This window comes from Salvelinus alpinus, chromosome 28 (assembly GCF_045679555.1).
Source record: "Salvelinus alpinus chromosome 28, SLU_Salpinus.1, whole genome shotgun sequence".
Taxonomy (NCBI): Eukaryota; Metazoa; Chordata; class Actinopteri; order Salmoniformes; family Salmonidae; genus Salvelinus; species Salvelinus alpinus.
In genome coordinates, this window is record NC_092113.1 from 36,281,504 (window position 1) to 36,305,763 (window position 24,260).

The following is a 24,260-nucleotide window of genomic DNA, read 5'->3' on the forward strand; positions in this document are numbered from 1 at the left end:
GTACCATTGCTCTAGATTGAGAGTCCCCTATGGGTCAGACTCATTCCAGAGTTGTCCCTTCATTAGGCCTGTAATGGTGTGATGGATAATGGGAGAGAGAGGGTTTGACTTACGATAAGCTGTTCTCCAGCCGCCCGCCAGTGGATCCAATGATCTCCCCCAGAGTGCAGAAGGTCTGACCCAGGAAGTCCTGGTGGAGAGAGCAGGGGTCAGTCTTATGACCCGTCTGATCAGGGTTGGGGTCAAATCCATTTCAATTCATGAAGTAAACCAAATTCCAATTCCAAATTTTCCTAATTGAAAAGCATTGAAGAGAATTGGAATTTGAGGTAGAATTTCAGTGTTCTTCCTGAGTGGAAATGGAATTGACCCCAACCCTGTTTCTAACAGCAAGGCAGTTCACAGTACTACAGTACGTGCAGTGCTTTCAGATGGTGGTGAGTAAGGTGTAATACAGCTAGGACATCCCACATGCCAGATTGAAACCTAAAGTTATTCAAAGTGGCTGAAGACATTGGGAGCCACTGTGACAATGAAAACTTTGCATTTTATAAAATCTGGACATACGGTACGTTATCAAAAAGGCTAAAAGAACAAGTTCACTTATTTTTTTTTAAACCAAATCTATATTTTTTTATGTAAATGCCATCTTATAGAAGTGTCCAGACACTTTTTCTCGATTTCACTTAGTTGTGAGAAACATACCAGAAATAGACTTCCTCAGGCTCATTCTGCAGTATCGGGGCAATGATACAATATTAGCACATGCTCCAAAAACATTAAAATACGTCCTTTTATACTCTCAGTATAGTGAGGGTTGGAGTGAAAACCTACAGGACGGTAGCTCTTCCGGAACAGCGTAGGAGTGAAAACCTACTGGACGGTAGCTCTTCCGGAACAGCGTAGGAGTGAAAACCTACTGGACGGTAGCTCTCCAGGAACTACATTATTCTGTTTCAAAAAACAACTAGCCTACTGTAGCTCTGGCTTTGAAGACTCCTCTCAAAGTGCTTTACCTGAGATTTTGATATAGTGGGAATGGCTGAATGAGACTATGGTTGACATGACTGCTTGGTTTTGAACCAACGTTTGTCCTTGATTGGAACAGAACCCCCCCCCCCCCCCCCCCCCCCACAGACATCACATTGGACAAGTGAAAACAGGAGTGCAAAAAAAAACACATCTCACATCATGAATGGGTGTTGTGAAATACAAATCAGTAGACGTTGACATGCCATAATGACATTACATAAATTAATAAATGTCTTTACTAGGTGCATCGATACTAACCTTCTGCGCTCCCGTATTTTGTTGATCACAAAGGGAATAGAACACAGTCTGAGGTCAAATCTAGAATACAATATTGCATTCATCCAAAGACAACAAGCTTCCTTCTGATAATTATCCTTCCTCTGTACTGTCAGTATTGGGATAAAATTGCATAATTAACAACATAACATTAACAACATGATGCATTATATACTGATGAGAGACACTTACAAATTTGGAAATATTTGAACTTCTGGAGTCCACATTGTATCTGCAAGAAACCAAACATAGTTATATAGGTATAAATCACTCCAAATGACCAACTATATCAGTGTGAATAGCCAGTTCAGGTATTAGATAAGTTTCCTCTTTGCGAACTAAATGAGTAAATCTAATTATCTCTAAATTAACCTTGAATTTAACAGGGATGTTTCTGCAGGAGGGAGGAGGGAAACAGAGTAGAAGGGTTGAGAATATACTTCCTGTTTGCTAACATTAGAACATCCACTGACTATACCGCTGACAGACTGTCTCTGAATCCTATTCACCCTGGATATGAAGCCAATCCTCTACATCGGGCCTCAGGGCTGTGATGCTTGCTTAACTCTTCCCTTGGTCAAACTCAATAGCTCATTGGTTCATAACATTTATTTTATCCCATCATTTGGGAGTTCTGTCTGTCTGTAGGGTGCCTGTTATGCTGGAGTAGACTGATTGATTATTTGCAGTTTGTTAAAAATGAATATTGACCTTGCTAACACCTGAACCACACTGATTGTGTCTAAGAGCTTTGTCACAGTGCAAAACCATTGCAATTGATTCTTGATTGATTTTCCAGAGCTTAAATAATAGCACCTGAAACAGTCGGAACAAGGGCTCTACACAGTAATAGATTGATAACAACCATTTAAAGGGCATAATTCAATCTTTAACAGTAGTTATGTAAAACGTTATTTTCTCCCCACATCCCTATGATACAAATGTTTAACATGTAGCCACAAATAGTTATTAAAATAAAATACTTTTCGCAGTTCAACACTAGAATTTTGCAGTTGTATATTACCTGACTTTGAAGAGCAGATAGAACAGTCCATAATGAATAACAGACTGCTCAACAAAACCTACTGTATATCACTGACTATATTAAAAAGGTATAATGATCTTTCTCTAGTATTGATCTGGAATAAGAGGTGGGGTGGCTGACCAGAATAACCAAGTGGACGTAGCGACAGCACTTAATCACGGTGATAAATGAAAAGGCTTGTTCTTCAGAAAGTATTCACACCCCTTGACATTTTACACATTTTGTTGTGTTACAGCCTGAATTTAAAATTGATTTAACATAGATTTTGTGTGTCACTGGCCTACACACAATACCCAAATGTCAAAGTGGAATTATGTTTTTCTAAATATTTACAAATGAATTACAAATGAAAAGCTGAAATGTCTTTAGTTAATATGTATTCAACCCTTTGTTATGGCAAGCCTAAATAAGTTCAGGAGTAAAAAAGTTACATAATAAGTTGCATGTGTTTAACATGATTTTAGAATGACTACCTCATCTCTGTACCCCACACATACAATTATCTGTCAGGTCCCTCAGTCGAGCAGTGCATTTCAAACACAGATTTACCCACAAAGGCCAGGAGGTTTTCCAATGCCTCGCAAAGGGCATCTATTGGTAGATGGGTAAAAATGTCAAAAGCACATATTGAATATCCCTTTGAACATGTTGAAGTTATTAATTACACTTTGGATGGTGTACCAATACACCCAGTTTCTAAAAAGATACAGGAGTCCTTTCTATCTCAGTTGCCGGAGAGGAAGGAAACCACTCAGGGATTTCACCATGAGGCCAATAGTGACTTTCAAAAAGTTGGTGGTGGCCCCCTCACTCTTCTGAGAGAGAAGGCCTGCTCTGTGACCCGAAAGACTAACAAGGGAGCAAAGAACATTTTTGAAACTACTTATAAATTGGTCCTATGTATAAAACTAAAAAAGTTTATTTAGGCTTTTAGCCTAGCAGTAGGTATTTCCCAGTTGGAGACAGATAGGTTGGTCACTTACACGTCAAAGCGGAGGTTCTGCTTCTCTTCGAAGAAGAAGTCCAGGAAAAACTTCCGCACAAAGTTTGGATTCAGTGTGTTGTCAATAACCTCTGTTCTGCCAAACTAAAACAGTAGTCAGGAAAAGGAAACACAGGTTACAGAGTGATACTTAATCTAACAGAACCTCTATGGAAACATCAACTCCATAATTGATATCAGTATGACCCATATGATAATCAATGACACAATGTCACTCTAAATCTAAGTATAAGAAAGTTTAACATCACTAGCAATATTATCCACATACATCAACCGTAACATTGGGATCAACTCACAAACAATGATCAGCAAATCCTGAGTACTCTGAATGAAATAAACAGCACAGAACCACAGCCATTACCAATACAGCCTGTGATCTACTCTACACCCTCAGTGAGTTAGAATCACCACTGGGTTTAAACCAAGGGAGTGTTGTGTTCTAATGGCTGGCTCCTCAGACAGAACCAAGGGAGTGTTGTGTTCTAATGGCTGGCTCCTCAGCCAGAACAGAACCAAGGGAGTGTTGTGTTCTAATGGCTGGCTCCTCAGCCAGAACAGAAACAAGGGAGTGTTGTGTTCTAATGGCTGGCTCCTCAGACAGAACCAAGGGAGTGTTGTGTTCTAATGGCTGGCTCCTCAGACAGAACCAAGGGAGTGTTGTGTTCTAATGGCTGGCTCCTCAGCCAGAACAGAAGCAAGGGAGTGTTGTGTTCTAATGGCTGGCTCCTCAGCCAGAATAGAAACAAGGGAGTGGTGTGTTCTAATGCCTGGCTCCTCAGCCAGAACAGAACCAAGAGAGTGTTGTGTTCTAATGGCTGGCTCCTCAGCCAGAACAGAAACAAGGGAGTGGTGTGTTCTAATGCCTGGCTCCTCAGCCAGAACAGAACCAAGAGAGTGTTGTGTTCTAATGGCTGGCTCCTCAGCCAGAACAGAAACAAGGGAGTGGTGTGTTCTAATGGCTGGCTCCTCAGCCAGAACAGAACCAAGGGAGTGGTGTGTTCTAATGGCTGGCTCCTCAGCCAGAACAGAACCAAGGGAGTGTTGTGTTCTAATGGCTGGCTCCTCAGCCAGAACAGAAGCAAGGGAGTGTTGTGTTCTAATGGCTGGCTCCTCAGCCAGAACAGAAGCAAGGGAGTGTTGTGTTCTAATGGCTGGCTCCTCAGCCAGAACAGAACCAAGGGAGTGGTGTGTTCTAATGGCTGGCTCCTCAGCCAGAACAGAAGCAAGGGAGTGTTGTGTTCTAATGGCTGGCTCCTCAGCCAGAACAGAAACAAGGGAGTGGTGTGTTCTAATGGCTGGCTCCTCAGCCAGAACAGAAGCAAGGGAGTGTTGTGTTCTAATCAGAACCGAACCAAGGGAGTGTTGTGTTCTAATGGCTGGCTCCTCAGCCAGAACCGAACCAAGGGAGTGTTGTGTTCTAATGGCTGGCTCCTCAGACAGAACAGAACCAACAGAGTGAGAGTGTCTGAGTGATTCTGTCACAGCCGGCCGGCCCCAGGGCTGGAGCTCCATTTGTATCTACCAGACACTAATCCCCATTGGGCAGAGGGCCTGGCTGGTATGGTCCAACAGCACACAGTAATGAGCTATTGATCCCTGCACTGCTTCAATACCCGGCTCATGACCTTAACGCCCAGCGCACATAATCCCAGCTATCAACTCTGTCCCTCCCAATCCATTATCCTGGGAGGGGGGTTTATTGGAACCCTACCTACCTGGCATCCATCGACTAAGGAACCATCCGTCGTCACCTGAGACACTTCCACCTGTTCTATGTTGGGGCATCGTTCTCTGAGATACGATTGGTTAATGGGTAGTGGAGCGTTGTGGGGAATGTTTGTATAAAACGGAAAGTGATTGAAATTGCTGTGAAGTGACTGAAACTAAGAGGGCACAGCACTATAGTGTGTCAATGCTACAGTTAGCTAGAAACAAATAGATTTACCTTTAACATTTTACTTTTAGTTTACACCAACACTTAAGTGCGTATCGTTTATCAACCCTTGTCTCAGTGTATGTGGTGGTGCTCAGAAATAGAGAGATGGGGAGTGAGGGAATATGATTTGGCTTGTGAGTCTTCACTCAATGAATGGTACACATACGCATGTCTGTAGTTGGGGATTGAAAGTTAACTGTGCTGATTATATAAAATATAGCACCAGTCAAAAGTTGGGACACACTTACTCATTCAAGGGTTTCTTACTATTTTCTACATTATAGAATAATAGTGAAGACATCAAAACTATGAAATAACATATATGGAATCATGTAGTAACCCCCCCAAAAAATTGTTAAACAAATCAAAATATATTATAGAATCTTCAAAGTAGCCACCCTTTGCCTTGATGAGAGCTTTGCACACTCTTGGCATTCTCTCAACCAGCTTCACTTGGAATGCTTTTCCAACAGTCTTGAAGGATTTCCCACATACACTGAGCACTTGTTAGCTGCTTTTCCTTCACTCTGTGGTCCAACTCATCCCAACCCATCTCAATTGGGTTGAGGTCAGGTGATTGTGGAGGCCAGGGCATGATGTAGCACTCCATCACTCTTCTTCTTGGTCAAATAGCCCTTACACAGCCTGGAGGTGTGTTAGGTCATTGTCCTGTTGAAAAACAAATGACAGTCCACTAAGCGCAAACCAGTTTGGATGACGTATAGCTGCAGAATGCTGTGGTAGCCATGCTGGTTAAGTGAGCCTTGAATTCTAAATAAGTCACCTGAAAAGCACTCGCACACCATCACACCTCCTCCTCCATGCTTCACTGTGGGAACCACACCTCCTCCTCCATGCTTCACTGTGGGAACCACACATGCGGAGATCATCCGTTCAGCTACTCTGCGTCTCACAAAGACACGGAACCAAAAATCTCAAATTTGGGCCAAAGGACAGATTTCCAACGGTCTAATGTGTCCATTGCTCGTGTTTCTTGGCCCAAGCAAGTCTCTTCTTATTGGTGTCCTTTAGTAGTGGTTTATTTGCAGCAATTCGACCTTGAAGGCTTGATACCCTCAGTCTCCTCTGAACAGTTGATGTTGGGATGTGTCGGTTACTTGAACTCTGAAGCATTTATTTGGGGTGCAACTTCTGAGGCTGGTAACTCTAATGAACTTATCCTCTGCATCAGAGGTAACTCTGGGTCTTCCTTTCCTGTGGCGGTCCTCACGAGATCCAGTTTCATCATAGCGCTTGATGGTTTTTGCAACTGCACTTGAAGAAACTTTCAAAGCCCAAATAGGGCTTTCTTCTGTATACCACCCCTACTTTATCCCAACACAACTGATTGGCTCAAACGCATTAAGAAGGAAAGAAATTTCACAAATTAACACAACCGTTAATTGAAACGCATTCCATGTGACTACCTCATGAAGCTGGTTGAGAGAATGCCAAGAGTCTGCAAAGCTGTCATCAAGGCAAAGGGTGGCTGCTTTGAAGAATCTCAATTTAAAACATATTTTGATTTGTTTAACACTTTTTGTTACTACATGATTCCATATGTGTTATTTCATAGATGTCTTCACTATTTTTCTACAATGTGGAAAATAGTAAAAATAAAGAGAAACCCTTGAATGAGTAGGTCTGTCCAAACTTTTTACTGATACTGTATTTATTTGGCACATACACCAGATAGCTGCTGTGCAATGTGTTGTTTTACAGGGTCAGCCATAGGACAGTGCCCCTGGAGCAAATTAGGGTTAAGTGTCTTGCTCAAGAGCACATGGATTTTTCACCTTGTCGGCTCGGGTATTTGAGCCAGCGGTTACTGGCCCAACACTGATCGCTAGGCTACCTACCACCCTATAATTATGCCCTCTCTTTGATTAGCCCTGTCGCAATGAACAAGCTAGTGGAAGACGTCTTGCTGTAAGGGGATCGACTCAGACAAAGCCCTTAATGACATTCTTTAGTCAAGCAGTGTTGACTTATTAAATATATAAACAAACAAAAACCGTCAGCACCGTGGCAGAGATTAAATTGGATCTGCGCTTTAGGATAAAGGTTCTCTCAAGAGAAATGCAAGAAGAGGAAATTCAAGAGAGGTAGAGGGAGCGATAGAGATCGAGAGAGATAAAGATAGAGGGGAAGAAAGAGAGAGAGAGAGAGAGAGAGAGAAAAAGACAGAAAGATAGAGATACAGATTGAGAGAGAAAGAGAGAAAGGAGCGTGATATAGATTGAGAGAGAAAGAGAGAAAGGAGAGTGATATAGATTGAGAGAGAAAGAGAGAGAGCACGTTGAGAATGAGCTGGCTTGCTGCTGCTGATATTCCCAGCTAGACATTCCTCGGCATTGTGCAGTGCTCAAGGCTTGGTGGCTGGCATAGCAACAGTTTTGCTATGTAGAGGGACTATCGGCAAAGTCGACAGAGAAGGGCCGATGGCCGACAGAGAAGGGCCGATGGCCGACAGAGAAGGGCCGATGGCCGACAGAGAAGGGCCGATGGCCGACAGAGAAAGGCCGATAGCCGACAGAGAAGGGCCGATAGCCGACAGACTAGAAAAGGACAATAGGCCGAGAGAGAGAGCGAAAGAGAGAGATCCCCCATCAGCTATGGTGTAGGTGTGAATATTTAATGAATCCCTCTAGAGCTGTAGACCTCTGGGGAAACTTTGGCTCATCTTGTTTACTATCTTACTACCTGAACCTATCTTATCCTGTCTTGTTCCCTCTCAATTGAGTTGAATTGTAAAAATAACAGCACATATTGTTGGGTACATTTCCTGCTTTTACATCCTGCTATCATTAACGTGAATGAGGATGACCATTCTATTTCTATGCCAGCACATGCAGTCAGCAATGGAGGAGAAGAGAGAATGTGCGTTTTCATTTGTCATTTGGCTGACCAACAACCGTCATCCAAAATTCCATGACCGTCACAGCCCCCTAATTTCAGTGATGGTGGATAAGCTCCAAAAACCAAGAAGAAGATGGAACAACATGAGTCTCAGTCTGGAAGGTTCTTACGTTTCCCCTAATCGTATGAATAAGTACCTTTAACAGAACAGCGAGTCAAGACGCAAATGAAAAAAGGCTGAAAATAGAACTTCCTTTTCAACTCACCTCCCTCCACTCTTTGGTGCCAATACCCTGCACATACAGCACAACCACTGCAGAGAGACAAAGAGAGAAGACAGAAGGCCATAGAACTGGAGAACATGGGGCCAGTTGCATTTGTAGAGCATTGCATTTGTAGAGTGTTTTTCATTTACAGACATAAAATCACTAAGCTCTCTACATTGTAGAGCAACCATTAAAATAAAAATGCTTTAAAAAAGGTCAAAACATTGAAACTAATAGAGAACTAATTTGGTAGCATAGTATATGACAGTCATTCAATTCTCCCTAAAAACATTTCTCTAATAAGCATTTCAGAAGAAAAAAAACACTTGTTGATTCAGTTCAGGTTGGTCAACCGTTGCCACAGCCATGTAAACACAGCGGTTGAATGTTGGGCATCAGCGGTAATGCTGGCTTCGTGCAGGCAATTAAAAATATGTTCTCTCTTCTAAAGACCAATTAGGAACGTTGAGAAAACTGCATCGGGGCAAGTGTCTGGGCACCTTGGCAACGTTACTGCATTGGCAGTTGCTGCTCATGGCAGATCTAAAATAGTAACACAAGAATGGAGCTATATACAGGGAGTACCAGTACCAGATCAATGTGGAGCTATATACAGGGAGTCCAGTACCAGATCAATGTGGAGCTATATACAGGGAGTACCAGTACCAGATCAATGTGGAGCTATATACAGGGAGTACCAGTACCAGATCAATGTGGAGCTATATACAGGGAGTACCAGTACCAGATCAATGTGGAGCTATATACAGGGAGTACCAGTACCAGATCAATGTGGAGCTATATACAGGGGGTACCAGTACCAGATCAATGTGGAGCTATATACAGGGGGTACCAGTACCAGATCAATGTGGAGCTATATACAGGGAGTACCAGTACCAGATCAATGTGGAGCTATATACAGGGAGTACCAGTACCAGATCAATGTGGAGCTATATACAGGGAGTACCAGTACCAGATCAATGTGGAGCTATATACAGGGAGTACCAGTACCAGATCAATGTGGAGCTATATACAGGGAGTACCAGTACCAGATCAATGTGGAGCTATATACAGGGGGTACCAGTACCAGATCAATGTGGAGCTATATACAGGGGGTACCAGTACCAGATCAATGTGGAGCTATATACAGGGAGTACCAGTACCAGATCAATGTGGAGCTATATAAAGGGAGTACCAGTACCAGATCAATGTGGAGCTATACACAGGGAGTACCAGTACCAGATCAATGTGGAGCTATATACAGGGAGTACCAGTACCAGATCAATGTGGAGCTATATATAGGGAGTACCAGTACCAGATCAATGTGGAGCTATATACAGGGAGTACCAGTACCAGATCAATGTGGAGCTATATACAGGGAGTACCAGTACCAGATCAATGTGGAGCTATATACAGGGAGTACCAGTACCAGATCAATGTGGAGCTATATACAGGGAGTACCAGTACCAGATCAATGTGGAGCTATATACAGGGAGTACCAGTACCAGATCTATGTGGAGCTATATACAGGAAGTACCAGTACCAGATCAATGTGGAGCTATATACAGGGAGTACCAGTACCAGATCAATGTGCAGAGGTACAAGGCATTTGAGGTAGATATGCACATGAAGGCAGGGTAAAGTGACTAGGCATCAGAATAGATAATAAGGTATGTGAGTAGATACAATTGAAGTCGGAAGTTTACATACACTTAGGTTGGAGTCATTAAAACTCTTTTCAACCACTCCACAAATTTCTTGTTAACAAACTATAGTGTTGGCAAGTCGGTTAGGACATCTACTTTGTGCATGACATAAGTAATTTTTCCAACAATTGTTTACAGACAGATTATTTCACTTATAATTCATTGTATCACAATTCCAGTGGGTCAAAAGTTTACATACACAAAATTGAATGTGCCTTTAAACAGCATGTCATGGCTCTAGAAGCTTCTGATAGGCTAATTGACATAATTTGAGTCAATTGGAGGTGTACCTGTGGATGTATTTCAAGGCCTACCTTCAAACTCAGTGCCTCTTTGCTTGACATCATGGGAAATCAAAAGAAATCAGCCAAGACCTCAGATTTTTTTTTGTAGACCTCCACAAGTCTGGTTCATCTTTGGGAGCAATTTCCAAATGCCTGAAGGTACCACGTTCATCTGTACAAACAATAGTACGCAAGTATAAACACCATGGGACCACGCAGCCGTCATACCACTCAGGAAGGAGACGTGTTCTGTCTCCTAGAGATGAACATACTTGTGCAAAAAGTGCAAATCAATTCCAGAACAACAGCAAAGGACCTTGTGAAGATGCTGGAGGAAACGGGTACAAAAGTATCTATATCCACAGTAAAACTAGTCCTATAACCGACATAACCTGAAAGGCCCCTCAGCAAGGAAGAAGCCACTGCTCCAAAACTGCCATAAAAAAGCCAGACTGCGGTTTGCAACTGCACATGGGGACAAAGATCATACTTTTTGGAGAAATGTCCTCTGGTCTGATGAAACAAAAATAGAACTGTTTGGCCATAATGACCATCATTATGTTTGGAGGAAAAAGGGGGAGGCTTGCAAGCCAAAGAACATCATCAAACCGTGAAGCACGGGGGTGGCAGCATCATGTTGTGTGGGTGCTTTGCTGCAGGAGGGACTGGTGCACTTCACAAAATAGATGGCATCCTGAGGCAGGACAATTACATGGATATATTGAAGCAACATCTCAAGACATCAGTCAGGTTAAAGCTTGGTCGCAAATGGGTCTTCCAAATGGACAATGACCCCAAGCATACTTCCAAAGTTGTGGCAAAATGGCTTAAGGACAACAATGTCAAGGTATTGGAGTGGCCATCACAAAGCCCTGACCTCATCCTATAGACAATTTGTGGGCAGAACTGAAAAAGCGTGTGCGAGCAAGGAGGCCTACAAACCTGAATCAGTTACACCAGCTCTGTCAGGAGGAATGGGCCAAAATGCACCTAACTTGTTGTTGGAAGCTTGTGGAAGGCTATCTGAAATGTTTGACCCAAGTTAAACAATTTAAAGGCAATGCTACCAAATACTAATTGAGTGTAAGTAAACTTATGAACCACTGGGAATGTGATGAAAGAAATAAAATCTGAAATAAATCATTCTCTCTACTATTATTCTGACATTTCACATTCTTAAAATAAAGTGCTGATCCAGCTGACCTAAGACAGGGAAATATTTTTACTAGGATTACATTTCAGGAATTGTGAAAAACTGAGTTTAAATGTATTTGGCTAAGGTGTATGTAAACTTCCGACTTCAACTGTATGTACATGAAGGCAGGGTAAAATAACTAGACATCAGGCTAGATAATAATAAGAGTAAAAGAACAGAGTAGCAGCAGCATATGATGAGTGTAAAAGTGTGTGTGTCATGTCGGTGTGTGTGTATGTAGTAAATGTGAATGTGTGTGGGTTTTGTTTGTATGGGACTGTCAGTGTGTGTGTGTATGTATGTATGTATGTATGTATGTATGTATGTATGTATGTATGTATGTATGTATGTATGTATGTATGTATGAGTATATGGTGTCTATAAAGTCTAGTGAGTGTGCGTAGGGTCAGTGCAAGATAGTTGGTACAGATGGTTTGGGTACAGATGGTAACGGTCTGGCTATTTAGCAGTCTTATGGCTTGGGGGTCGAAGCTGTCTCAGAGCCTGTTGGTCTGAGAGCCTATGCGCCGGTACGGTTTGTCAGACCGTGGCAGAGTGAACAGTCTATGGCTTGGGTGGCTGGAGTCTTTGGCGATTTTTTTTAGCCTTCCTTTAACACCGCCTGATATATAGAGGTCCTGGATGGCAGGGAGCTCTGCCCCAGTGATGTACTGTGCCGTCCGCACCACCCTCTGTAGCGCTTTGTGGCCGAGGGCGGTGCATTTGCCATACCAAGGGATGATCCAGCCAGTCAAGATGCAAAGAATAATTTGTCTACCCAAGTTGCCTCTGTGTTTGTAAGCATGTCAGAGGACAGTAAGATTGAGACAGACTTAGTCAAGGCAGAGCTATGAGAGCTCACAGTAGTGCCCTGTAGTCTAATTCTAAAAGCTAACAGGATCTGCTGGAGCCATAGTTTGCTCCTAGCAGTGCAGCCCATTAAAATATATAACTCTGGTCAGTCAACAAAGTAAACAGCTATCGTGGGTGCCTTGCAGAAACAGCCTTTGAACAACAGTATGGAACGAATCATTCAAAGGAGATAATAAGTGCTTCCTTGACCTGTGGTATACCGTAGGATTCCTCCAGGATGAGACAGAAACTAGTACTCCTTTAGATTAACCTACATTTGAGGAAAGATGAGAAACCCACAGCATAAGTAGGCTTGGACGATATATCGTTTATACCGTATAATTTCAAAATGTGGTTAACTTGCCAGCTAAGTGGCTAGATGTTAACATGAAGCTTCTTGGTTACAGCAGAGACATTCAAACCCCCTCCTGGATCAAGGTCCCTGTTGACTAAATTGTTTTGTGCTTCCACAAAATAGAAATAGTGCCCCCTTGTGTGCACATTCGGTAATACCGTATCCGCCGGTAGGTACAGAAACAGTATGAACATCTGGATATCGCCCAACCCTTAACCTAACTCCCAGCAGCAGATTGATTGTTTGGTTTATGGAAGGTAACTGTGAGAGGACAGCCCATCTGGTGGGATACAGCAGAGCCAAATCCAAAGGAGCTGCATGCCAACTTTTCTCCTTTGGCTTCAGGATCAGGTAACCAGGTGAACAGAACTTCAATTCAATCAGCCTTACTATCGAATTCATTATGCTGAGTGTTGAGGTAGCCAATAAAAATTTAAAAAGTTCACAATTCTATCTATTGTACAACAGAGCTTATTGTCGTGCATAAAATAGGTTGGCAAAGTAATACAAAAATACATGCAGACATGCAGACTTCCTATTAGATCTGAAAAGACACCCATCACAAGTCTAGCTTAATTAGGCTGACAGTGCATTACAGCATCCTGTCTAAAATGCATGCAAAAGGGCAAAATACCAGACAATATTCTTCACACTGTTAATTTATCAGAGAATCAAGTTGAAATAAGTCGAGGGTACTTTTGTGGTCTATGATGAATGATCTTACATAGTCACATGGATGTTTATTACACTGTTGATTGCCATAGGCTGGGTTTTGGATTTGCATTGCAAAAATAATCACACTGGATCAGGCCTAAAACCTCCTTGCTTGTGGGCATTGCATAAAAGCTGCTTGCTATGAGGAACACAGGAAGATGGAATGAGGAACCAAAGAGAGGAGGAATATGTTTGCTTGGCATACAGAGGGAGAAATTATTCACCCACAAACACATCAAGCCGGTCACGGATTGAGGGCTACGCTGCAGGTTTCAGGACTCAACTGGCAGAAATCCCCCCTAAATCTCTCTCACAGCAATTTAGGAGAGGGAGGATAGGGTTTAGATCCCGGCTAATCTATTGGGGGGGGGGGGGGGCCTGACCCTGAATGAATCATAAGTCTGGAACACCCTAAACCCTAGCAGGGATCTGGTTTAACAAGGTCACATAGAAACACCACCAGTCTGCACACATAGGGACAATGGCAGCTATGAGTGACACTTCTGAGTCCTTATAGTTGACACATCGCAACCTTGAAACAGAGGAGACACACACTAGGGCTGACCCCATTTAGTTGACTGGTCCATTGTTTGTTCGATAGGCTGTTGGTCGACTGAGATTTCTTTAGTCGGGCAGTAGCATAAAATAGAAATCACGGTGTACAAGACCTGTCTGATGTGGCTCCTGTCTGAGTGGACTGATCCACTGTGGAGGCCTGTCTGAGTGGACTGATCCACTGTGGAGGCCTGTCTGAGTGGACTGATCCATTGTGGAGGCCTGTCTGAGTGGACTGATCCACTGTGGAGGCCTGTCTGAGTGGACTGATCCACTGTGGAGGCCTGTCTGAGTGGACTGATCCACTGTGGAGGTCTGTCTGAGTGGATTGATCCACTGTGGAGGCCTGTCTGAGTGGACTGATCCACTGTGGAGGCCTGTCTGAGTGGACTGATCCACTGTGGAGGCCTGTCTGAGTGGATTGATCCACTGTGGAGGCCTGTCTGAGTGGACTGATCCATTGTGGAGGCCTGTCTGAGTGGACTGATCCACTGTGGAGGCCTGTCTGAGTGGACTGATCCACTGTGGAGGCCTGTCTGAGTGGACTGATCCACTGTGGAGGCCTGTCTGAGTGGATTGATCCACTGTGGAGGCCTGTCTGAGTGGACTGATCCATTGTGGAGGCCTGTCTGAGTGGACTGATCCACTGTGGAGGCCTGTCTGAGTGGACTGATCCATTGTGGAGGCCTGTCTGAGTGGACTGATCCACTGTGGAGGCCTGTCTGAGTGGATTGATCCACTGTGGAGGCCTGTCTGAGTGGACTGATCCCCTGTGGAGGCCTGTCTGAGTGGATTGATCCACTGTGGAGGCCTGTCTGAGTGGACTGATCCCCTGTGGAGGCCTGTCTGAGTGGACTGATCCACTGTGGAGGCCTGTCTGAGTGGACTGATCCATTGTGGAGGCCTGTCTGAGTGGACTGATCCACTGTGGAGGCCTGTCTGAGTGATCTGATCCACTGTGGAGGCCTGTCTGAGTGGACTGATCCATTGTGGAGGCTGTGGGTATGGCATCAGTCTAAGACATTTGCTACTGAAATTGTATATGGTTATATTACGTAAACAATAAACATTAATACAAATTATATAATTTTATAACAAATGCGCAACTGAGAAGATACATACAGGTCAATATCCAGGTTAAGGCATTGTGTTGGAAATGGACTGGGAGTATAGACGGATATCTTGGTCTACAGTCAATGGACAGTCAGTTCTTTAAAACCTCAGTTAGATAACATTTGTCGTAAAGGACCAGTAAAATAACCAGTAGCCCAACTTCTTTTAAATCATAAACCACATTGCTGATGGCAGTAATGTTATGTGTCACCTGTAAGGTAGTTCTAAGTGTAGTATGCATATATACGGCTGCCAATGAGAGGGTGGCTTAGGTGGCTTGAAAGGGTACATTTTAGCTGTGTCATGATTCTAAAAGAGAGGAGAAATTCTTACCTAAAAGAGCCATGGTTAACAATGATTAATGATAGTTAGTGTGGGTGAAATTGCAGCTTTTATATTCATCTGCTGGGGAGACCTATACAACTCCTATTCAAATATGACCTTTTTGAAAAGCTCCTTGAGTGGCTTAATAAGATTTAATAAATGAACGTACAAAATTACGATCTTAATTACACCCACGGCAGGGACTGGCGTTTCCAAGCCTCAATCAGAGAGTATAACTTAATGGATGGAATAATGGGTTTGTGGTAGGTATTGGACCTGCTTAAATTACTTTTCGGGGAATGATCTCAGCAGGGAAGTAGTCCTTGGGTAGCTTCCTTTCTAAAATGGACTGAGAAGGTTATGCACATTGGAGGAAATAGGTTTTTCACACTGCCTACATTTGTCTCTTATCCAGAGCGACTTACAGTACAAATTACAGTAACGTGCCTTGCTCAAGGGCACATTGACAGATTAGTTAACTAATCGGGGATTCGAACCAACGACCGTTCGGTTATTGCCCAATGCTCTTAACCGCTTACTACTTCATATTCAGGAGTCTGGTGGTTCTGCATCGGTGTGGGGGTTCAACTACTTGAGTCATACAGATCAGCTATTGTAAGCTATGGAAAGCAATTGTCTCATTCTGGACAATTTACTATTATGCAAAATGAGACTGATGTCATGTTTAACTATTTTGGAGAGAGATTAAAGCACTATAATTTTTACATTTAGTAGACACTCTTATCTAGAGCGACTTAGAGTAATGAGTGCTTACATTTTTGTACTAGTCCCCCATTGGAATCGAAACCACAACTCTAGAGTTGCAAGCAACATGCTCTACCAACAGCCACACAGGGACCTCCAAAATGCAAAGAAGTGCAGTATACAGAACAGTGTACGCTCTAAAACAAAGGACATATCTCATACATCACATTATGTATATCGCATGCCAATCAAAGAGATTATGCTCGGAACTCAAATTTTCTTTTCAGGATCCAATTCTAAGAAGCAATCACAATACGGAATGGATTTCAGTGAGAGGAATTTGTGAGAGCAGTTTTCATCTCCTCAAGGGTAGTCCATGCTTGGGTTAAAGGTCACACATGCCTAGAATATATTTAGGTTAGCCTGGATCATACGGATATAAGGAGTGACTATGAGTCAATGGGAAACGTCCTCTCCACCAAACCCCTAGTTAAGTTAATCAACCTCCATACAAATTCATGTGCATCTTGGTGGAATTCATACAACACTTTGACAGCACTGTCCATGACAGACAAAAGGCCATGGCCAATAACATACTGTACTCTGAATAACTGAAACAGTTTCTGGTTTCTAAAATAGACTCATGAACACTAGGGCTGTCCCCGACAACAACAAAAAAATGTTGGTCAACCGAAAGTCGTCTATTCTTTCGACCAATCGATTGGTCAACATTTTTAAATGTGTATTTTTTTCCCATAAGGTGTGTTTTTTTTAAAAACACACCATATGTGTTATAATAGAATCAACTATGAGCTTGTCTGATGCTTAAAGCACACCGTTTGATGAAATAAGACGCAAATGACTCAAGAGGAAGCCAGAGATTAAGATTATCAGAAGAGAAAAACCTTAACCTGACCTGACCGTCCTCCTCTCGCTCCTGCTGGCTTTAGCAGATTCTACCGTTACTCTCCTGAAGTTACCGGTAATAGGCGAGGATTTGGCAATCTTTCTCGTGTGGAGCGCCAATTTACAGGGCTTTCGGAAAGTATTCAGACCCCTTGACTTTTTCCACATTTTGCTACGTTACAGCCTTATTCTATATATATATATTTTTTATCCTCATCAATCTACACACAATACCCCTAATGACAAAACAAAAAACAGGTTTATTAAATGCATTAAAAATAAAAAACTGAAATATCACATTTACATAAGTATTCAGACCCTTTACTTAGTACTTTGTTGAAGCACCTTTGGTAGTGATTACAACCTCAAGTCTTCTTGTATGACGCTACAAGCTTGGTACACCTGTATTTGGGAAGTTTCTCCTATTCTTCTTTACAGATCCTCTCAAGCTCTGTCAGGTTGGATGGGGTGCATTGCTGCACAGCTTTCATCAGGTCTATCCAGAGATGTTCAATTGGGTTCAAGTCTGGGGTTTGGCTGGGCCACTCAAGGACATTCAGAGATTTGTCCCGAAGCCACTCCTGTGTTGTCATGGCTGTGTGCTTAAGGTCGTTGCTCTGTTGGAAGGTGAACCTTCGCCCAAGTCCGAGTTCCTGGGCGCTCTGGAGCAGGTTTTCATCAAGGATCCCTGTACTTTGCTCCATTCATCTTTCCTTCAATCCTGACTAGTCTCCCAGTCCCTGCCGATGAAAAACATCTGCACAGGCCCCCCGAGTGGTGCAGCAGTCTAAAGCACTGCATCGCAATGCTAGAGGATACACTACAGACCCAGGTTCGATCCCAGGCTGTGTCGCAGCTGGCCGTGACCGGGAGACCCATGAGGCGGCGCATCGTCCAGGTTAGGGTTTGGCCGGTGTCTGGGCACACGCACGCTGACTTCGGTCGCCAATTATATGGTGTTTCGTCCGACACATTGGTGTGGGTGGCTTCCGGGTTAAGTGAGCAGTGTGTCAAGAAGCAGTGCGGCTTGGCAGGGTCGTGTTTCGGAGGATGCATGGATCTCGACCTCTGCCTCTCCTAAGTCCGTACAGGAGTTGCAGTGTTAGGACAAGACTAACTACCAATTGGATATTGGGGAAAAAAGGGGTAGAAAGTACGAACAAAAATAAAATACAAATATTTGTACCTGTAATAAAACTATGGGAGATGGCATCAAGAGAGTAGTGGCTGCTGCACTCTGGTAAATGGTGTCAACATAGTTAAGAACTGTCAGTTACCCTTCCCCAGATCTGTGCCTCAGCATAATCCTATTTCGGAGCTCTACAGACAATTCCTTCGACATCATGGCTTTTGCTCTGACATGCACTGTCAACTGTGGGACCTTATATAGACAGGTGTGTCTAAATCATGTCCAATCAATTGAATTTACCACAGGTGGACTCCAAGTTGTAGAAACATTTCAAGGATGATCAATGGAAACAAGATGCACCTGAGCTCAATTTCGAGTCTCATAGCAAAGGGTCTGAATACTTAAGTAAATAAAGATATTTATGTTTTTTATATACTTTTGCAAAAATTTCCCAAAACTTTGTTTTGCTTTGTCATTATGGGGTGTTGCGTATTGATTGATGAGGATGTTTTATTTATTTAATCCATTTTAGAATAAGGCTGCAACGTAACAAAATGTCAAGGGGTCTGAATACTTTCCGAATGCACTGTAGATATGCTACTGCTCGACTAAAAGAAAACTTGATCGATCAACAGCCTGTCGACCAAACAATCGACCAGTCGAATAATTGGGGTCAGCCCTAATGAACATAACATTTAAATAGCATAAAAACACACACACACACACGCACACACACCACACAACATAAAGCACTTAGACACACATGGGTAATTGCACAGGTACATAGACAAAGCATAAGGTAATTCAATCATGGACACACGCAGGCAACAATCTATTTAACTTCTCATAGCAAAGAGAGCCCCGGCAAAGAATTGGTACAAGAACAAAGTTATTATGTCTGAACCATCTATTACTATGAGTTCAGAGCATATTCTTCTATTTACACAAAACATGCACACAAACACACATGCACAAACACACATGCACACAAACACAAAGCAAGTGTAATCTATGTGATTGGTTAGTTGATAGCACAAACTAGAAGAGGAAAAACATCCATATCACATTTCACATTCTCAACTAGTTGTAGATTAGGCAGTGCACCTGCACCAGCGGCCTAAATCAATTAAGGACCACTAAACTCATAATCAAAGACCCCAATCTCTGAGTACCTTGGCGGGGCTGTTCCTGTTGCTAATGTGCACCTTCATCAGAGCCCCATGGTGTCTCTGTTTCTGTGGGATTGCTGTTGTGACATCCAGCCCCCTGAGCCCTGTCCTGTCAGCTCAAAGCTGTCACTCTGTTCTGACCCCAACCTGTAGTAGCGTTCACCAAGCAACACTAGAGCAGGAACCATTTCTGCATTGTATCAAGCATTTGAAGAACGGAACAAGATATAGCCCAAGTAGAGGGTTATTTCATTCCTGAGTTCCAAAGGGACCTGTACAGTTTATAAGTCGAGTCCCACCGCAAAGAGCAATCCGACACTCAAAACAAAGTGAAATGAGAGGCCATGAACAGGAGTAAAAACAAATGTCTAAACATGAAATAGATCACAGCCATGTAATTGTAGAGTTGGGCCAACTTGTAGAATTTTTAATATTGTTCTAATTTTAGACATTTAGTTACATAGCATTGTTTAACTATCCCCCATGCAATGTTAGTGGAGCTAACATGGCGGCCATAGACTGTTGTAGTGTCATGTAAATCCATCATAATGCAGAAACACCAATGTCCTACCGATAATAATTGTAATTCAATGGGATCGCTATGGTCCCAACTCTCTAAATACATGGCTCTTGATCAGATCAGAAACTCTTCAGTCAAACAGATAACACCGCAACTGTGGTTGTATTTCTTAGACCAAATCTTTAAGTCAAGCAGAACCTAGTGAAAAACTAAGATGTAGAGAGCAGATAAGATAATGTCACGACTTCCGCCGAGTCGGTCCCTCTCCTTGTTCGGCCGGTGTTTTGGCGGTCGACGTCACAGACCGTGGACCACTGATCCATTTTTCATTGGTTTTGTCTGGTCTTCCTTCACACCTGGTTCCAATCCCATCATTTACATGTTGTGTATTTATTTAACCCTCCGTTTCCCCTCATGTCCTTGTCGGAGATTGTATGTTTGTGTATTATGTGTTGGTGCGCGACGGGTTTTGTACCCACTTTTTATTATTTTGGTTTTGGAGTTTTGTGAAGCACTGATTAAAACAACTCCGTTTACACCAAGTTCGATTCTTCTGCGCCTGACTTCCCTGCCACCAACACGCACCCGTTACAGGTAACCTATCTGACTTTGAAGACCAACAGATAGGAGTAAATGCTGAGTAAAACAGATGTTAAAACTGACTATGAACCTGTGACGTGTAATCTCTGTAATTTTTCCAATGTCATCATATTTCAAATCTCAGAAATGACAAATGTTTGTAACCATTCGAATAGCAAAAGACGCTCCTCAGTCTTCAATCAGCTGTTTTTAAAAATGGTTATGGAAGTTTTATTTTCATGACAGTCTTCATCCATAACTGTTGGTTACACAGTTATACAGTAACTGTACAAGCCCTATTTCTGTGTATCTGGATAAAACAAACGGCTTTATAAAAGAATGTGCTTAATGGAATGTTCATAACATCCAGTCCCTGAATTTTTTTGAAAGAAATGACAGAACTCTGAACAAAACCAATCAATTTACTGGAGTATATTCTGGAAAGACGGGACATATGCATGCATGGAATCCCACACATTCTTATCATTGACTGAAAAAGATGCAGGAGATGGACACATACCAGGATCAGACTTGGAGAATGTGTCCACGTGCAGAAGATCCCTATGGAAATAACATACAGGGGAAAGAAAGGGGGGGGAGAACTATTTTAAATCAGACTTTTCTTTTCTCAACATCAATTCAATGTCACTGCAGCAGTGCAGCACCCACTTGAATATTTTTCTATGAAGTCTTTGTTTGCTTGTTAGTACATAATTTCTCATGGAAAACACCTTGACATTAAACACTTGTTATTTTCCCTCATCAAAACAAAATGTATTACATACAGGTAACTGCCAAAAGAATGGAAAAACCAACAAAGTGTCTTAATAGGACATTGGACCACCACGTGCTGCCAGAACAGCCTCAATGCACCTTGGCATCGTAGATTCTCCAAGTGTCTGGAACTCTATTGGAGGTATGCGACACCATTCTCCCACGAGAAAATCCATCATTTGGTGTTTTGTAACATTGTCACATTGTCACATCCAACTCTTTCCTCCGCTGATGAGAACAGTCTCCTGGGATCATTTCTATATTGTCAGTATTTGAGTGACTGCCATTGGGTTCATGGTTCATATTATATCAAAGGGGAAACAACTATTCCCCATGAAAGAAATGGCAAAGACACTGGGTCTCTGTCGAGCTCTGGACCAGTGAGCTAAGGTACATTTGTCCCACAGCTGGGATGTTTTCCAAAGGTCTTCCTTTTAGGTTGGCAGTTTGCCAGGTGCAAAAAACACATAAAGGAAATGGGTTGTTGAGAGGCAGACAAATTAAATCAATGCTGTGCCTGATTGTGTATTCTCCTAGCAATGTTCTATTAGATATGATAAGAGGAGACGTTGCAGATGTGTCTCACAGAGAACGATCCTCTTGTTTCTAAGCATTGAGGAAATCCAAAATTAAGGCTTAGTAATCTCCTAGGAGGCACCAGCAGCCGATCCATTCATTATTCAGGGTCAGGGAGGATTATTGTTTGGTGGCTGGGGTTGTGACCATGGATTTCTGACCATCAGATATTTTCTTTTAGGACAGATAACACAAAGGCCACTCAGCCAATAGTGTATAATTGCACAGCATGAGGAAATGTTCTTAATTCGCTCTTCAACAGAGACACTGACAGCCACCACAATCCCAGATCCACATTCTCAATTTTGATCAACAAATGTGAGACTTGAAATACAACCGCAGTATGACATTCTCTGTCTGTATCAGATATGAGGACTGTAACCTGGCCAGTAGGATGAGTTGCTACAGGTTAGTGACAGGGGTCTCAGGGACCATTGAACAGACTGAAGGGACAATACTGCTAACAGTCTACATCCCTTTTTCATGTAGGATATAGACTTACTTGACAGTTCATGAACACACATCACTGGTCAAAGTGTTAGAGGCCCCTTGTAAACTCAAGTTAGTTTGTCAGATGCCTTGTGAAACCTCTATATGTGCTGTTGGTTTTGTATAGTAGTACCGTAGGTTACGCAACGTCAACATTTATCTGTCTCAGTGTGATTCGCCACTGACCTTTCCGGGAAATAACATGTCTGAAAACAAACACATACTGCTGTGGAAAACACTGGAATGGGCTGAGAACTAGAGAGCTGAACATTTGTCACATTTTGTCTCCCAAAAACAGTTAGTCCATTTTGTTTCCTGAGCTATAACATACTGTACTGACCTGTATAGATCATATTGGACCTGCCGTTGTATGAATTTATTTCTACATCGATTGCCATGTTAAATAACCCACTGATTTCAGATTATATACAGTGCCAGGGCATTTATGCACACTGCAAACTGATGTGATTAAACATTTGACTGTGAAAAGGATGCCAAGGGGGCAACAAGAGGCAAATGTGCTATTGCGGGCTGCGTGCAGAGGTACGTAGAGGAGCTTGCTTATTATTGAAGTACTGTATTTAGTGAAGGACATAATGGCAGAAATGTTCATGAAGACGATTAGGTGCAAAATGTGGGTATATACACTCCACACATGTAGAGTAGCCAAGCTCTATTGTGTTTAGGCTATACCTGCTTGAGGTGATTAATCAATGGCCACACCACAACATTATCCAGTCTTGGTGCCTGGCACCTCTATCACTGACTACACAGGGCTGATGTACAGTCAGTCACATCTTGGCACACCTTCGAAGGTGTATCAGGAAAGAGAATAATAAGTATGCAAGAGGTGAAACAATAGTTATCATATTTCTACTGGATGCTTGAGATTCAAAAAATGTTAGAATGTTGACTAAATTAAGAGATATCTAACTTGGTATGGAAACTTAAGTAACTTGTTAACACATAAAATGTGCTCTAAATAATGATAATCAAATATTAGCACACATCTCATCTGCATGTTGTGAAATAATTTCAATACAAGACCTTTCACTTTATAGAAGACATCGTCCTGTAATTTTACATTTCATCATACATTCATGACCTTACCTGCATGACACGGTAACTTCTATTTTAGTAGCAGGAACGATGTTGTTCAGCGGATCGAAATCCCCTATTGATGCCATCATCGCGACTCTGAAGTTTCTCTTTAAATTTGCACGTGTCAAGCTATTCTGGTGAAATATCTCAAGAATATTATCGACCATTAAAAACTTAAATCAGACCACAAGTTAGCGGTAGAGACATATCTGTCTTCATTGAGTTTTGGAAAGAAACGCGTCGTAGATTAAAATACATTGCATTGGAGAGAAAAGCAATTTATCCTTTACGCCACGGTGTAGCTTAGAGGAAGACTGAAGCGCGTGCCTCTCGGTACCGATGGATTCCCTTCAATTTATATTCTTCCAGTGCTTTCGACAGGTGGTGTTAGAAGCACGGTATGCACTTTTGCTGAAGGTATTTCTTTGGAAAATATTGTATTATTTGTTTCTTTCGCCGATATCATTTCAAGCTTGAATGCGTTTGTTTATTTTATATATTTATTGTTTCACACATTTTAATATTATTGCATTGATTGACACGAACAGACAGTCGTCATTGTATCCTGTATAATTAAGCAACAAAGGCATATTAAAATTTTGGTTATTTTTGTCCTGGAAACAGAACTAAAATAAGTCTAATTCTGAAACACATTTGTTCATCTGAGAACTTATTATTTAGTAGCTTGAATTATTTATAATTTCCCTCCACCAAAACAGGCCACCTAGTCTGTGTTTATACAGGCAGCCCGGTTCTGATCTTTTTACCACTAATTGGTCTTTTGACCAATCACATCAGAT

General features: G+C 42.3%; 1 protein-coding gene across 1 annotated transcript in view; it reads right to left on the bottom strand.

Annotated features, from left to right (window-relative positions):
- LOC139557780 (copine-9-like) overlaps window positions 1-23,812 on the bottom strand; it is a 71,726-nt gene extending 47,914 nt beyond the window's left edge. The window contains exons 1-6 of the mRNA XM_071372956.1: window positions 23,470-23,812; window positions 21,041-21,081; window positions 8,418-8,464; window positions 3,337-3,440; window positions 1,501-1,540; window positions 114-214 (exon numbers count right to left, since the gene is read on the bottom strand). Coding sequence (XP_071229057.1) covers window positions 114-214; window positions 1,501-1,540; window positions 3,337-3,440; window positions 8,418-8,464; window positions 21,041-21,081; window positions 23,470-23,627 — 491 coding nt within the window. The 5' untranslated portion in view covers window positions 23,628-23,812. The remainder of the gene's footprint in view (window positions 1-113; window positions 215-1,500; window positions 1,541-3,336; window positions 3,441-8,417; window positions 8,465-21,040; window positions 21,082-23,469) is intronic.
- Window positions 23,813-24,260: the final 448 nt, after the last annotated feature.